Raw genomic sequence first — 16,455 nt, 5'->3', positions numbered from 1 at the left:
TTCCAGTTAGTACTTCACCCAGCCCAGTGTTTCTCATGATGTACTCTGCATATAAGTTAAATAAGCATGATGACAAAATACAGCCTTGACATACTCCTTTTCCTATTTGGAACCAGTCTGTTGTTCCATGTCCAGTTCTAACTGTTGCTTACGATCTGCATACAGATATGTCAAGAGGCAGGTCAGGTGGTTTGATATTCCCATCTCGTTCAGAATTTTCCACAGTTTATTGTGATCCACACAGTCAAAGGCTTTGACATAGTCAATAAAGGAGAAATAGATGTTTTTCTGGAACTCTCTTGCTTTTTTCCATGATCCAGTAGGTGTTTGGCAATTTGATCTCTGGTTCCTCTGCCTTTTCTAAAACCAGCTTGAACATCTAGAAGTTCATGGTTCACGTATTGCTGAAGCCTGGCTTGGAGAATTTTGAACATTTCTTTGCTAGCGTGTGAGATAGGAGCAAATGTGCAGTAGTTTGAGCATTCATTTCCTTTCTTTGGGATTGGAATGAAAACTGACCTTTTCCAGTCCTGTGGCCCCTGCTGAGTTTTCCAAATTTGCTGACATATTGAGTACAGCACTTTCACAGTATCATCTTTTAGGATTTGAAATAGCTCAACTGGATTTCCATCACCTCCACTAGCTTTGTTTGTAGTGATGCTTACTAAGGCCCACTTGCCTTCACATTCCAGGATGTCTGCCTCTAGGTGAGTGATCACAACATCATGATTATCTGGGTCGTGAAGATCTTTTTTGTACAGTTCTTCTGTGTGTTCTTGCCACCTCTTCATAATATCTTCTGCTTCTGTTAAGTCCATAACATTTCTGTCCTTTATTGAGCCCATCTTTGCATGAAATGTTCCCTTGGTATCTCTAATTTTCTTGAAGAGATCTCTAGTCTTTCCCATTCTATTGTTTTTCTCTATTTCTTTGCACTGATCACTGAGGAATGCTTTCTTATCTCTCCTTGCTATTCTTTGGAACTCTGCATTTAAATGGGTATATCTTTCCTTTTCTCCTTTGCTTTTTGCTTTTCTTCTTTTCACAGCTATTTGTAAGGCCTCCTCAGACAGCCATTTTGTTCTTTTGCATTTCTTTTTCTTGGGGAGGTCTTGCTCCTTGTCTACTGTACAATGTCACAAACCTCCATCCATAGTTCATCTGGCATTCTAACAGATCTAGTCCCTTAAATCTATTTCTCACTTCCACTGTATAATCATAAGGGATTTGAAATTGGTCATACCTGAATGGTAGTGGCTTTCCCTTTCTTCAATTTAAGTCTGAATTTGGCAATAATGAACTCATGATCTGAGCCACAGTCAGCTCCCGGTCTTGTTTTTGCTGACTGTATAGAACATCTCCATCTTTGGCTGCAAAGAATATAATCAATTTGAATTAGATGTTGACCATCTGGTGATGTCCATGTGTAGAGTCTTCTCTTGTGTTGTTGGAAGAAGGTATTTGCTATGACCAGTGTATTCTCTTGGCAGAATGCTAAGAGCCTTTGCCCTGCTTCATTCTGTACTCCAAGGCCAGATTTGCCTGTTACTCTGGGTGTTTCTTGACTTCCTACTTTTGCATTCCAGTTCTCTATAATGAAAAGGACATCTTTTTTGGGTGTTAATTCTAGAAGGTCCTGTAGGTCTTCATAGAACTGTTCAACTTCAACCTCTTTGGCATTACTGGTCAGGACATAGACTTAGATTACCGTGATACTGAATGGTTTGCCTTGGAAACGAACAGAGATCATTCTGTGTTTTTTTGAGATTGCATCCAAGCACTGCATTTCGGACTCTTTCATTGAATATGATGGCTACTCCATTTCTTCTAATGGATTCCTGTGCACAGTAGTAGATATAAAGTTCTTCTGAGTTACATTCACCCATTCCAGTCCATTTTAGTTCACTGATTCCTAAAATGTGGAATTTTAGGAATTTGATGGCATTCACTCTTGCCATCTCCTGTTTTGTCACTTCCAATTTGCCTGGATTCATGGACCTAATAGTCCAGGTTCCTTTGCAATGTTGCTCTTTACAACATCGGACCTTGCTTCTATCACCAGTCACATCCACAACTGGCTGTTATTTTTGCTTTGGCTCTGTCTCTTCATTCTTTCTGGAGTTATTTCTCCACTGTTCTCTAGTAGCATATTGGGTACCTACCAACTGGGGAGTTCATCTTTCAGTGTCCTATCTTTTTGCCTTTTCATACTGTTCATGGGGTTCTCAAGACTGGAATACTGAAGTGGTTTGTCATTCCCTTCTCCAGTGGACCACATTTTGTTAGAACTCTCCACCATGACCCATCAGTCTTAGGTACTCCTACATGACATGGCTCATAGTTTCATTGAGTTAGACAAGGCTGTGGTCCATGTAATTAGATTGGTTAGTTTTTTGTGATTGTGGCTTTCAGTCTGTCTGCCCTCTGATGGAGAATGATAAGAAGCTTATGGAAGCTTCCTGATGGGAGAGACTGACTAAGGGAGATACTGGGTCCTGTTCTGATGGGCAGGTCTATGCTCAGTAAATCTTTAATCCGATTTTCTGTTGATGGGTGGAGCTGTGTTCCCTCCCTGCTACTTATCTTGGGCCAAACTATGGTGGAGGTAATAAAGATAAACTACGGTGGAGGTATGAAAACCTACAAGACCCTTTAGAAAGTGAAAATGAAAGTGAAGTTGCTCAGTCTGACTCTTTTCGACCCCATGGACTGCAGCCTACCAGGCTCCTCTGTCCATGGGATTTTCCAGGCAATAGTACTTGAGTGGATTGCCATTTCCTTCTCGGGGGGATCTTCCTGACCCAGAGATTGAACCTGGGTCTCCTGCATTGTAGACAGATGTTTTACCATCTGAGCCACCAGGGAAGTCCTAACTTTTTAGTACTATCACCCCCAAAAGATGTCCTTTTCATTATACGGGATTGAAATACAAAAGTAGGAAGTCAAGAAACACCTGGAGTAACGGCAAATTTGGCCTTGGAGTATGGAATGAAGCAGGGCAAAGGCTAATAGACTTTTGCTAAGAAAACACACTGGTCATAGCAAACACCCTCTTCCAACAACACAAGAGAAGACTCTACACATGGAAATCACCAGATGGTCGCACCGAAGTCAGATTGATTATATTATTTGCAGCCAAAGATGGAGAAGCTGTATACAGTCAGCAAAAACAAGACTTGGAGCTCACTGTGGCTCAGATCGTGAACTACTTATTGTCAAATTCAGACTTAAATTGAAGAAAGTAGGGAAAACCACTAGACCATTCAGGTATGACCTAAATCAAATCCCTTATGATTATACAGTGGAAGTGAGAAATAGATTTAAGGGACTAGATGTAATAGACAGAGTGCCTGATGAGCTATGGTCGGAAGTTTGTGACATTGTATAGGAAACAGGGATCAAGACCATCCCCATGGAAAAGAAATGCAAAAAAGCAAAATGGCTGTCTGGGGAGGCCTTACAAATAGCTGTGAAAAGAAGAGAAGTGAAAAGCAAAGGAGAAAAGGAAAGATATAAGCATCTGAATGCAGAGTTCCAAAGAATAGCAAGAAGAGATAAGAAAGCCTTCCTCAGAGATCAATGCAAAGAAATGGGGGAAAATAACAGAATGGTAAAGACTGGAGATCTCTTCAAGAAAATTAGAGATACCAAGGGAATATTTCATGCAAAGATTGGCTTGATAAAGGACAGAAATGGTATGGACCTAGCAGAAGCAGAAGATATTAAGAAGAATACACATGAGAACTGTACAAAAAAGAGTTCATTACCCAGATAATCATGATGGTGTGATCACTCACCTAGAGCCAGACATCCTGGAATGTGAAGTCAAGTGGGCCTTAGAAAGCATCACCATGAACAAAGGTAGTGGAGGTGATGGAATTCAAGGTGAGCTATTTCAAATCCTGAAAGATGATGCTGTGAAAGTGCTGCACTCAATATGCCAGCAAATTTGGAAAACTCAGCAGTGGCCACAGGACTGGAAAAGGTCAGTTTTCATTCCAATCCCCAAAAAAGGCAATGCCAAAGAATGCTCCAACTACCGCACAATTGCACTCATCTCACATGCTAGTAAAGTAATGCTCAAAATTCTCCAAGCTAGGCTTCAGCAATACGTGAATGGTGAACTTCCATATTTTCAAGCTGGTTTTAGAAAAGGCAGAGGAACCAGAGATCAAATTGCCAACATCCGCTGGATCATCAAAAAAGCAAGAGAATTCCAGAAAAACATCTATTTCTGCTTTATTGACTATGCCAAAGCCTTTGACTGTGTGGATCATAATAAACTGTGGAAAATTCTGAAAGAGATGGGTATACCAAACCACCTGACCTGCCTCTTGAGAAACCTATATGCAGGTCAGGAAGCAACAGCTTGAACTAGACATGGAACAGCAGACTGGTTCCAAATAGGAAAAGGAGTACATCAAGGCTGTATATTGTCACCGTGCTTATTTAACTTATAAGCAGTGTACATCATGAGAAATGCTGGGCTGGAAGAAGCACAAGCTGGAATAAAGATTGCTTGGAGAAATATCAGTAACCTCAGATATGCAGAGGACACCACCCTTATGGCACAAAGTGAAGAGGAACTAAAAAAGCCTCTTGATGAAAGTGAAGGAGGAGAGTGAAAAAGTTGGCTTAAAGCTCAACATTCAGAAAACGAAGATCATGGCATCCGGTCCCATCACTTCATGGCAAATAGATGGGGAAACAGTGGAAACAGTGTCAGACTTTATTTTTTGGGGCTCCAAAATCACTGCAGATGGTGATTGCAGCCATGAAATTAAAAGACGCATACTCCTTGGAAGGAAAGTTATGACCAATCTAGATAGCATATTGAAAAGCAGAGACATTACTTTGCCAACAAAGGTCCGTCTAGTCAAGGCTATGGTTTTCCAGTAGTCATGTATAGATGTGAGAATTAGACTGTGAAGAAAGCTGAGCACTGAAGAATTGATGCTTTTGAACTGTGGTGCTGGAGAAGATTCTTGAGAGTTCCTTAGACTGCAAGGAGATCCAACCAGTCCATCCAAAAGGAGATCAGTCCTGGCTGTTCATTGGAACGACTGATGCTAAAGCTGAACCTCCAATACTTTGGCTACCTCATGCAAAGAGTTGACTCATTGGAAAAGACCCTGATGCTGGGAGGGATTGGGGGCAGGAGGAGAAGGGGACGACAGAGGATGAGATATCTGGATGGCATTACCGACTTGATCGAAATGAGTTTGAGTGAACTCCAGGTGTTGATGATGGACAGGGAGGCCTCGCGTGCTGTGATTCATGAGGTCGCATAGAGTCAGACACGACTGAGCCAGTGAACTGAGCTGAACTGAACTGAATGAATATAATGGTGACTTCCCTCACAAGATCCCATGCATGTAATGCTAAAGACCGTGCCCCTAACCCTGCTGAGGTCCACCACCAACTCACACCTTCACCAGAGACTCCTGGACACCCATAGGCAAGTCTTCTCTGGGGTCACTGTTCCTTCCTCCTTGGTCCTGGTGCACAAGGTTCTGTTGTGCCCTCCAAGAGTCTATTTCCCAGTCCTGTGTAAGTTCTGACAGCTCTATGGTGGGGTTAATGGCAACCTCCTCCAAGAGGACTTATGCCATACCCACACCCAGAGCTCCTGTCCCTGCGGCAGACCACTGCCAACCCCATACCTCCACAGGAAACTCTCAAACACAGTTCTGTCTCAGTCTCTGTGGGGACTCTGGGTCCTGGTGCGCACAAGGTTCATTTGAGCCCTCTGAGCATCTCTGGCAGGAATTGGGTTTGATTCTAAACATGAATTCGCCACTTCTACTGTCTTGCTGGGGCTGCTCCTTTGCCCTTAGACATGGGGTATCTCCTCACAGCCACTCCAGTGCCTACCATCTTACTAGGTTTTCCCTGACCTTGGATGTGGGGCTGCTCCTTCTGACTTTGGATGTGGTTTTATATGCATAGTGATGCTCATTTATCATTGATAAAAATTTTTAAATGATAATATTTATTTACAAATGCTTTGTGTTTCCTTAAAACACTTAGTGAGAGGTTAGTTGCTTGTTTAGATTATCTATAAATTATTATTTAGGTTATAATTATCTCTTGTCAAAATATAATAGTTTCTTGCTATTTCTTGAATAGCAATAGTTTGCAAACTAATTAATTGTTAGTTGCAAATAATTAAGTTGTCTGTTTGCAACTTAATATGGTCCTTCTGTACTCTTTAAAACTACTTGGACATAGAAATTGCTATGTTATTTTTTATTTATTTGATTTTTATTAATTTTCACTGGAGTACAGTTGCTTTACAGTGTCGTGTGAGATTTTGCTGTACAACAAAGTGCCATGAGTCATATGTACAGTACACATATATCCCCATTTTTTTTGTTTCCTTCTCATTTAGATCACCACTGAGTAGAATTTTCTGTGCTATAAAAGTAGATTCTCAAGTAGCTATTTTACATAGAAGTAAATTTTCCTGTAAATTTACTGTTTACAAGGAAATGGTAAGTCATTTCTCCTGTTCCTCTTCCTTCTCACACTGATATCTAAAACTGAGGTATGCTTTGATTGTGGAATATGTAACTAGTGGGATTTGAAATGTGGCAAAGGGAAGAAGATCAACTGTTTTTCATAATCATCTTTCTTTTTGTTTTAAAGTTGTTGTTTTTTTGTTTGTTTGTTTGTTTTATTTTTGGCTATGCTGGGTCTTCATCGCTGTGTGGACTTTCTCTAGTTGCCAAGGGCAGAGTCTACTCTAATTGTGATGTGCAGGTTTCTCATTGCATGGCTTCTCTTGTTTCAGAGCATGGGCTCTAGGGTATGGGGACTTCAGTAGATGCAGCCAGTGGGCTTTAGTAGTTGTGGTTCCTGGGCTCTAGAGCACAAGCTCAATAGTTATGGAGCACAGGCTAAGCTGCTCTGAGACATGTGAGATCCACCTGGGTCAGGGATTGAACCCATGTCTCCTGCATTGGCAGACGGACTCTCCAACACTGAACTAAGGGACCCCTGTAATTGTCTTTCTTGTGAGTTGTTATTAGAACTTGTAAGTGAATTAGGAAAGCCTAGAATGAAACTGTAATTTATATAAGACATTTCCCCCCTGTGTTGTTTCTATTTAGTGAAAGAAAAATAGTGATTTTCATATTCTTCTTTATAAATGTATTTTGTGACAGCATCAAGTTCTTATACACCCTATTTCATATGTATATTTACATATATATACATTTATATATATATAAAATTATTCTATAGTCTACATGTATAAATTTTTATATAAATCTTATTTATAGAATAAAATACACAATATCTTTATAAACTGTCTGTCATGCTTTAACATCATTGAGGATAAGGCAGAGAACTTGTACTGAGTGATGTTTCTTTATTTCAGGTTTAACTTTTTCTACCATCCTTTTTGGCATCACAAGGTCTCTGTTGATATTCTACGTCCTTGTTAACGCTTCACAAACTTTGCATAACAAAATTTTGTGGTCCATTTTGAGAGCTCCAGTATTGTTCTTCTATAGAAATCCAATAGGTAAGTCAGACACCAGGTTTCTCAGTGAATATGTCTTCTTAACACATTTAATTCCTGATTACATTTGATATTTGAAAATGGAAGAGATGCTTAGAAGAAAATCACCATTCATTTTCTATGAAAAGCTTCACTGATATTCTTTCCTACCAGAGAAAATCTGAATAGGAGTATGTAACCTTTTATTCCAATTTATGTGTGTCTGTAAAGATAAATGAATGTTTACTTTACAGGATGATTTATGAATCCATTTGTAAGACATATGAAGCACCCAAGATATGATGCAAATGTGTTGAAATATTTTTGACTAGTTGTTGAAATGTTCCTGTGTTAATAATGTTAAGCTAACTAGGAAGGACCTTCTTCCAGGAACATCTCTATAGGAGACAGGCTATGTGTTTCTCTTTTTCATTGCTCATCCATTTCTGGGATCACAGAGGTCTGACATGTGCTCATATTTTTAGGTTTATCTAAATGGTAATGGAAAATTGATTAAAACACAAGATCAGTTAAAAGTATATATCATCTTCAATAAAATCAACTCTCTAGTTTTATAATGGACTTTTGGTTATATTTAAGAGGTCTTGTGGTACATAGCAGGTGGATCTTCAGTATTAAGTAAGAGTGTCCCTGATGGTTTTCCAGTGGTTGCTTCCTCTACTTTGAGGCCTTTGACCTGTATTGCTTCAGGAGACAGCCTCCTGACCTGGGTTTCTGTGAAGAGTCAGTTCTTTAGTGAACATGCCCACTCTGTTCATTTGGTTGTACTTGTGCTGAGGCCCAGGGTGGCTTTGTTTTCTCACAGGTGATGACTGACAGGGCCTGTCAAGGCAGGGATGTGACTGGAAGGAGGACAAGTGTAGGCTCAGCCTGGTCATCAACTCGGCATGTGACTGAGGCCAAAGCAGGTATATTCTCCTAGCCAGGCAAATCTCCAGGCAGGATGCTGTCATGGTCTTAAGTGTGGACTCTGGAGCCAACTGGCTGGGTTCAGTCCTGTTGCTAGTTACTAATAGTAATAGTTATAGTTATGTGAATACTTCTGTGCTAATTATTTAATTTCTCTGTGTCTTGATCTTCTTACCTGTAAAATGAGGATACTATTCACACACTTACCAACATCTTGGTATTGTGGGCATTAAGCAGGTTAATAATTCACAGCACTTAGCACAGGATCAGTGCCTACTGAACCTCAATGAGGATGAGGACATGGTGTCTGGGAGCTTCTCTCCTGTGAAATGGGAATAACCACTGCCCTTTCTGTTCCACAAGACTGTTGTGAGGATTAAATAAGAATGTCGAGGGCAGCAGCTCATAAATCTGTTCAGATTTATTCAGCACATGTTGTTTAGTCCAGGCAGTGAGCAGAGCACAGGATAGTAAACTGCAGAGGCCCACACAGATCTCAGGTTATTATGAAGCCAGAGTGAGGAAGGGGTTGGAGGAGTCCATGCTATTATGGGTATGAAGTTCCTCCACTTTGCCTGTTAGTGTGAAAACTATAGTCACAAAGTTGGGAGCATTAAGTGGGACTGAATTTCTGTTCTCACAGCCTCTGAGTGTTCATGACCACAGTTAACCAGGCTCTTTATAGTCAAGACCTGTAGGCTTCTCCACATGCTGACTTACTTATATTGAAGGACTTGGGATCAAGTTTAAATCCTGAAGGCCACTAATTTTAGAGCAGTCAGCACACTAATATTTATCTTGTGTCCCCCTCCTTTAGCTCTTAGCACGACTTCATTCCTTCAAGAAAATAGAAGCCCAAATAAGTATTGCAAAGATAGGCCTGCTTTGCCCAAAAGGCTTAGGGGCTATAAATTACTTACTCTTTTAGTGGTATAGTAAATTGAACTCTTTCCTATCTTTTATTTTCAAAAGTGGAATTTGTAATGTCCCCTGCATTGACAAGCAGATTCTTATCCACTGTATCATCAGAGAAATCCATAAATACATGTGCTTTAAAAATATTGTTTTGATTTGTGCACGTATTGTTTCTCTTAAGGCTCCTTTATGAGGAAATGAGTATTTTCTTGTATCCTGTTCTTTCAGGAAGGATTTTAAATCGCTTCTCGAAAGACATTGGGCATATGGATGACTCGCTGCCCCTGATATTTCAAGATTTCATCCAGGTAATGTACCAGTCCTGTCAGAGTTCTCACAGGGAAGAGCAGAATGCCTGTTTCTCGAGGCTTTCTCACAGGGGCTTAGGGTGGGCTTTCAGCCTGGTGATATGCCCTGTTATCCTCAGTAAAGGTTATATTTGTGAGAGAAGGGTGCAGCTGTCATTGGGAGGCTGAGCTAACATGAGTGACACCTGGGGCAGGAGTGGCTACCCAGTCACATCAAGGTTGGTCTGAAGCAGCGACAGGCTGGGTAAGTGGTTCTCCCTCTGCCTTCCAGATGTCTGGTGTGGATTCCCTTATTGTGAGCACATTTCATAATAGAGAAAAAAATCACCTCTCATGGAAGGATAGCCTAGATGAACTAAATTATGCATTGTATTGGGCTTCCCAAGTGGCTCAGTGTTAAAGAATTCACTTGCCAATGCAGGAGACACAAGAGACAAGAGTTCAATCCTTGGGTCAAGAAGATCCTCTGGAGAAGGAAATGGCAAGCCACTCCAGTATTCTTGCCTGGAAAATTCCATGGGCAGAGGAGCCTGGCGGGCTATAGTCCATGGGGTTGCAAAGAGTCAGACATGCACAATGCATTGTATTACCACAGAGAACAAATATTTACTGCACTATTTTATTTGGATAAAGCCAATTGTGGTTACTTACAAAGAAAAGATTGGTAAAAATAAGGTGAAAATAATACTTTAACGAGGAAAAGGTTGTTGTTTAGTTGCTAAATTGTGTCTGACTCTTTTGTGACCCCATGGACTATAGCCCATGAGGTTCCTCTGTCCATGGGATTTCTAAGGTAAGAATACTTGAGTGGGTTGCAATTACCTTGTCCAGGGGATCTTCCAGACCCATGTCTCCTGCATTGGCAGGCAGATTCTTCACCACTGAGCCACCTGGGAAGTCCAACAAGGGCAATAGAGAGCAGTTATTAAAGAAAAAAAGCCTTTAAGCCAGTAATTTGATTCCAGGATCAAAGTCATTTCAGAAAATGTCTTTTGTTTTGCTGGCAGTTATTCTTTTCACAGGTTGATTGCTCTGTCTTAAGGTGTCTTAAAACAAGAGAGGGAGAGAGAGAAAGACCTACAGGAATACCTTCTATCGAGTCTGTCTTTTGTCTGTGAACTTGAGGTTCTAAAGAATGATGTAGGGTCATCTCCACTCTCATCTCCTCATCCAGTATCATTGCTCATGTGGGGTGTATTTTTCTGTTATTTAATTCTGTCTACTTTTCAGTTATTTAGTCTGTGGGGAATTTTCTTTTACTTCTCAGGTGTTAATTTTGGAAATGAAACACATTGTCAAAAGCTGCACACAGAAATGCAGCAGAGATCTGACTGCAGACAGTGTAGCCTGTGGGCATGGCTTCAACTGTTACCAGTGTGAACTACTCTGAGACTCAGAGGCAGAGGACTTTTACTGCAAAGATGTCTGATTTTTTTTTTTTTTTCTCTTCTGCAAACTTATTTTATAAATGTGCCCTTCTGGGTTTAACTATGTAATTTAGTCCCAGAAACTATTTTTGCTTGAAAACAGTGTCACATTTTAACAGTGATTGTGAATTACTTTGAAAATATTTTGTGAATGGTTGTTTCTTTGCTATGGTAAGGTGGGCTAACTTGGGTTTATGCCATGTGCTTACTAGCACATGGTTAGTTAGTGGTCATAGTCAGATTGTCACATATTTTTGCATGATGTATAGAGGAACAGGGATAGATACTACCTGATTTCAGTAGGAAACATTCTCATTAAAGAGGAGGGAAAATTCCAGTCTTGCTGATTTCCAATCCCAGCTCTGCCACTTGTAGTTCAGTTATCTTGAAGTTGAAGGTGGAGGTGTCCTGTAGGTCATTGGAAGTAAGAGTTTGGTGTTTGAGGGAGAGACCTGGGATGAGCATGGAGCCTGTGTACCCTTCACTGAGCAGGTAGTAGCTGAATCTGTGAAGATGACAAGATTGCCCAGAGAGAGGGAAACATTTTTAGGGGCCAATATAAGAAGACTCGATATCAGAGAAAAAGCAGAGAGAGAAGGGGAAGAGAGGAGACACAGTGAACAGCAAGAGAGAAAGAAGGAAGTAGGTTGGGGAATCAAGGAAGGACACATCTGCTCAGTGCAAACAAGAAGGTGAGTCTGTGAAAACTTGTTGCTTGATTTGGAATCAGGAGGTGTTGGTGACCTGAGAAGCAGGTTTCAGATGTGAGGAGGTCAGAGTGCAAAGGGCTGCAAATCCAGGAGGCATGGAGGGAGTTGAGGTGAAGACAGGCTACTCCTGGAAGGAGTTTGAATGAAGTAGGAGACAGGCCCATCTGGAATGTAGGGTCTGAGGAGGTATTGCTGGTTGTTGGGGTGTACAGTTTGTGAGTTGCGTGTGTGAGGTGGTGGGTGGTATTTCCCTCTCTCCCTCCTTCCCTTCAACAAACAGTGCTTAGAGTTGAGGTCCTGAAGAGCAGGAGTGAGCCAGACCCCTCCCGTCATGGGTGGTCCCCGGCAGCCTCCCTTTGGGAGGGAGACATCCAGAGATTCACCCCTTGCTGCCGTTGGAATCCTAATTGTGGGAGCTCTGTGGAGGAAGTCCTGGAAGGCAAAGTGGACGTGGGGGCTGGAGGCAGTTAGGGAGCCTGGTCCAGGAGGTGGGCGGAGCTTCTAGAAGGTGACCTTTAATCCTGGATGAAAAGAAAAGGCTGCTGTGGATGGTGGGGCTGGAGGTGCTGCTGGAAGCAGAGTTCCAATGTGGGAATCAGTCTTTCTTCCCCATCACCAATGAGAGGAGGGAAGGGAAGGGGCTGGAAGGGGGTTGTTCAGTTTTGTTTTAAAAGAAATAGTTTGTGCCAATTGTTTTCAACTCACTTTTGATGATTCTGCTTATCCTTGGTGTATTTTATAAACCTTGGAAGATTCTTGATCATTTTCATTACTTCTAAAGTGTTTATTTTGTGTACTTTTCCTCATTTAATTCCTTCTCATTCTCTTAAACAATATATTAGATAATTTATTTAATATTTTGTAATAGTGATGCCAAGTGTGGGAAGGGAAACCCTGGGTTCTGAGTAGTGGTCCACACTGCAGGACAGTCCATCTACTCAGACGATGTCACTCAGAGACCACATCCCAACAGAGGGCAATCATGAGTTTGTGCACCATATTGTACACTGACTCTACCAGAGAAGTTGCCTGTTCGGTCACATTATAGTTGTTGGGCAAATTGGAGCTGTTCACCATTTCAAAAAGGATGAAGGAAAAGCAGCATAAAAAAATCAATTTATGTAGTGCGATTCCACCTGATAATCATTTATGATGTCAACAACTTTAAAGTACAGTGGCATGGGAAGCCCTGAAGTCTCTCTTTCCAAGCTTGAATCCCAGCTCTCCCTCTTCCTGTCTCTGCCACACAAAGCCAGTCTCCTCTCAGTAAAATAGAGAAAATAATACCAACTCCATAAATGTTGTGGGAAGGCAAAATGAAGTTGTTTTAATATTATTATTTTCATAACATCTGAATGCATGTTGAGCACTAAGTAATGGGTAGTTATTTTTAAAACATTATATGTATTTTTAAGTGAGAAAAGTTGTCTGATGACACCAGCATTATGTTGTATTAAATTTATTGTCAGACACAGTTTCCAGGCCCATAAATATCATCTCATGAGTTTGTATTACAGAGATTCTAGGTTTGTAATTCTTGAAGATTTTAAGGGATACTTTCTTATGTAGACTCATAGAATAAACACCAGTTGTTTTCAAAACTGACCATTGGTCACTAAATATTTCAAATTAACGTAATTTTCATATAGTTTTCCAAAGTCCCAAATAACATTGAGTAAATAGTCTCAATTATGCACTGCTTTTGTCATTGAAATCATCACCTCCAAGAAGTCTTCCTACAAATAAGACAAATGAAAATGAAGGTAAGATGTGGAAGTTAAATTTAGGCATTTTAATTATCCTTCAATTAAAAATAAATAAAATTTAAAATATCAAAAAAATCACTTATTAAATTAAAAAAAGAGGGACTTCTCTGAGCATCAGAAGTTGCACACAGCTGCCCTCAGCAAAATGCTTTAATTTTTTGAGGAAAACCAAATTGCAAAACCTTTGTTCCTCACACATCCCTCATTCAGGAAGAGAAAACAACAACAACAATCAACAGCTTGGCCGAACTTAAATGACTGAATCCTCATTTCCTTTCTTCCTCATGGATCACAGCCTTGTCCTGGTGAAGGGTTGTGTAACTCAATGAAACTATGAGTCATACCATTCAGGGCCACCCAAGATAGACAGGTCATACTGGAGAGTTCTGACGAACATGGTCCACTTGAGGAGGAAATGATAACCCACTCCAGTATTCTTGCTGTGAGAGCCCCGTGAACAGTATGAAAAGGCAAAATATATGACACTTGAAGATGAGCCCTCCAAGTTGGGAGGTATCCAGTATGTTACTGGGGAAGAGCAGAGGGCAACTGCTAACAGCTCCAGAAAGAATGAAGCAGCTGGGCTGAAGTGGAAATGACACTCAGTTGTGGATGTGTCTGTTGGTAAAAGTAAAGTCCAATGCTGTAAAGAATGATATTGCATAGGGACCTGGAATGTTAGGTCCATGAATCAATGTAAATTGAATGTGGTCAAGCAGGGGATGACAAGAGTGAATATTGGCATCTTAGGAATCAGTGAACTAAAATGGACAGGAATGGGCGAATTTAATTCAGATGACCATTGTATCTATTTCTGTGGGCAAGAATCCCTTAGAAGAAATGGAGAAGCTGTCATAGTTAACAAAAGAGTCTGAAATGCAGTCCTTGGGTACAAACTCAAAAACGACAGAATGATCTGTTCTCTTCCAAGGCAAACCATTCAACATCACAGTACTACAAGTCTATGCCTCAACTACTAATGCCAAAGAAGCTGAAGTTGACTGGTTCTATGAAGACCTACAATACCTTCTAGATCTAAAACCAAAAAAAAGATGTCCTTTTCATCATAAGGAATTGTAATGCAAAAGTAGGAAATCAAGAGATACCTGGAGTAACAGGCAAGTCTGGCTTTTGGAGTACAAAATGAAGCAGGGCATAGGCCTAACAGAGTTTTGTCAAGAGAACACATCGGTCATAGAAAACACCCTCTTCCAGCAACACAAGGGACAGTTCTACACAAGGACATCACCAAATGATCAAACACCAAAATCAGATTGATTATGTCCTTTTCAGCTGAAAATGAAGAAGCTCTATACAGTCAGCAAAAACAAGACCTGAAGCTGACTATGGCTCTGATCATCAATTCCTTATTGTAAAATTTAGGCTTAAATGAAGAGAGTAGGGAGAAACCACAAGGCCATTCAGGTTTGACCTAAATCAAATCTCTTATGGTTATAAAATGGAGGTGATGAATAGATTCAAGGAATTAGATCTGGTAGACAGAGTGCCTGAAAAACTATGAACAGAATGAACCCTTGCTGTTGCCATTTAGTCGCTTAGTTGCATTCAACTCTTTGTGACCCCATGGACTGCAGTGCTCCAGGCTCCTCTGTCCATGGGATTTCACAGGCAAGAATACTGGAGTGGGTTGCCATTTCCTTCTCCAGAGGATCTTCCTGATCCAGTGATCAAACCCACATCTCCTGCATTGGCAGGCAGATTCTTTACTACTGAGCCACCAGGGAAGCCCAGTGAGCCACTTTTAAGATCTTTAATGATCATTTTGCTCTCTGAACTGAACAGGCTGTTATTCCCTAAATAGCTGGGAATCTAGAACTGGCTCCCTCATGGGAAAGACCAGATAGAACCACAAGAAACCCAACAGGGTTAGAAAATGCAGACAGAAGGGAAATATATGATGTATGATACAGTATCTATGTGTGATACAGTATCTGTATGTGATACAGTATCAGGCAGAAGTTAAAAGAAAAGACTTGGGTCATAATGACTGAATTGTTTGAATTTGAGCAAATCAATAAGCCTCTCTGAGTATCAGTTTCCTGCTTTGCAAATGGAGAGGATAATCCCTCCTCATATTGATGTGAGAATGAGATTATATAAAGCCTGTGAAATACTTGAGATTTGGACTCATGACAAGTCTTATGAAGTGTCATCCATTATTGGTATTTGGAAGCATGGCATAACCATTACTTCTTTGCTTGTTGGCCAGATCTAGAGAATTGTGGATTTCTGTGTTATGAGAAAAACTTGTCATCAGTTCAGTTCAGTCACTCAGTCATGTCCGACTCTTTGCGACCCATGAATCAGAGCATGCCAGGCCTCCCTGTCCATCACAACTCCTCGGAGTTCACTCAGACTCACATCCATGGAGTCAGTCATGCCATCCAACCATCTCATCCTCTGTCGTCCCTTTCTCCCCTGCCCCCAATCCCTCCCAGCATCAGAGTCTTTTCCAATGAGTCAATTCTTGCATGACGTGGCCAAAGTACTGGAGTTTCAGCTTTAGCATCATTCCTTCCAAAGAAACCCATAGCCTCTAGCAATAAAGCAAAGTCTTATTTTTAAGTTTTTGGTTGGACAGGCTTTAAAAGAAAACCATTAACATGTTTCACAAGCATTCTTCTTTTTTTTTTTTGTTATCTTCATTTACAAATCATTTAGAAACCAGTGTGGCTTGTCATAAACAGCTGCTCACAACACAGCATCCTTTGGAGGATTTGAAATATGCTCATGGGACTTCCTTCCATAGGTGGTTGGGACCTATCCTCTGCCTTAGTCATCCTGACAACCTAACCAGGCTACTTTCTTCCACCAGACTGCTGACCTGGAGTGGACACCGTTCAACTTCTTGAGATTCATGAGTTTACAAAATAC

At 40.8% G+C, this 16,455-nt stretch overlaps 1 protein-coding gene across 1 annotated transcript in view; it reads left to right on the top strand.

The window, feature by feature from the left end:
- LOC113888423 (multidrug resistance-associated protein 4-like) overlaps positions 1 to 16,455 on the top strand; it is a 167,142-nt gene that overhangs the window by 68,872 nt on the left and 81,815 nt on the right. Inside the window, exons 18-20 of the mRNA XM_027535549.1 lie at positions 7,382 to 7,528; positions 9,578 to 9,657; positions 10,925 to 11,031. Coding sequence (XP_027391350.1) covers positions 7,382 to 7,528; positions 9,578 to 9,657; positions 10,925 to 11,031 — 334 coding nt within the window. The remainder of the gene's footprint in view (positions 1 to 7,381; positions 7,529 to 9,577; positions 9,658 to 10,924; positions 11,032 to 16,455) is intronic.

The sequence above is a fragment of the Bos indicus x Bos taurus genome, unplaced genomic scaffold (genome assembly GCF_003369695.1).
Source record: "Bos indicus x Bos taurus breed Angus x Brahman F1 hybrid unplaced genomic scaffold, Bos_hybrid_MaternalHap_v2.0 SuperScaffold_100126, whole genome shotgun sequence".
NCBI lineage: Eukaryota > Metazoa > Chordata > Mammalia > Artiodactyla > Bovidae > Bos > Bos indicus x Bos taurus.
This window is presented reverse-complemented; position numbering and strand designations above follow the sequence as displayed.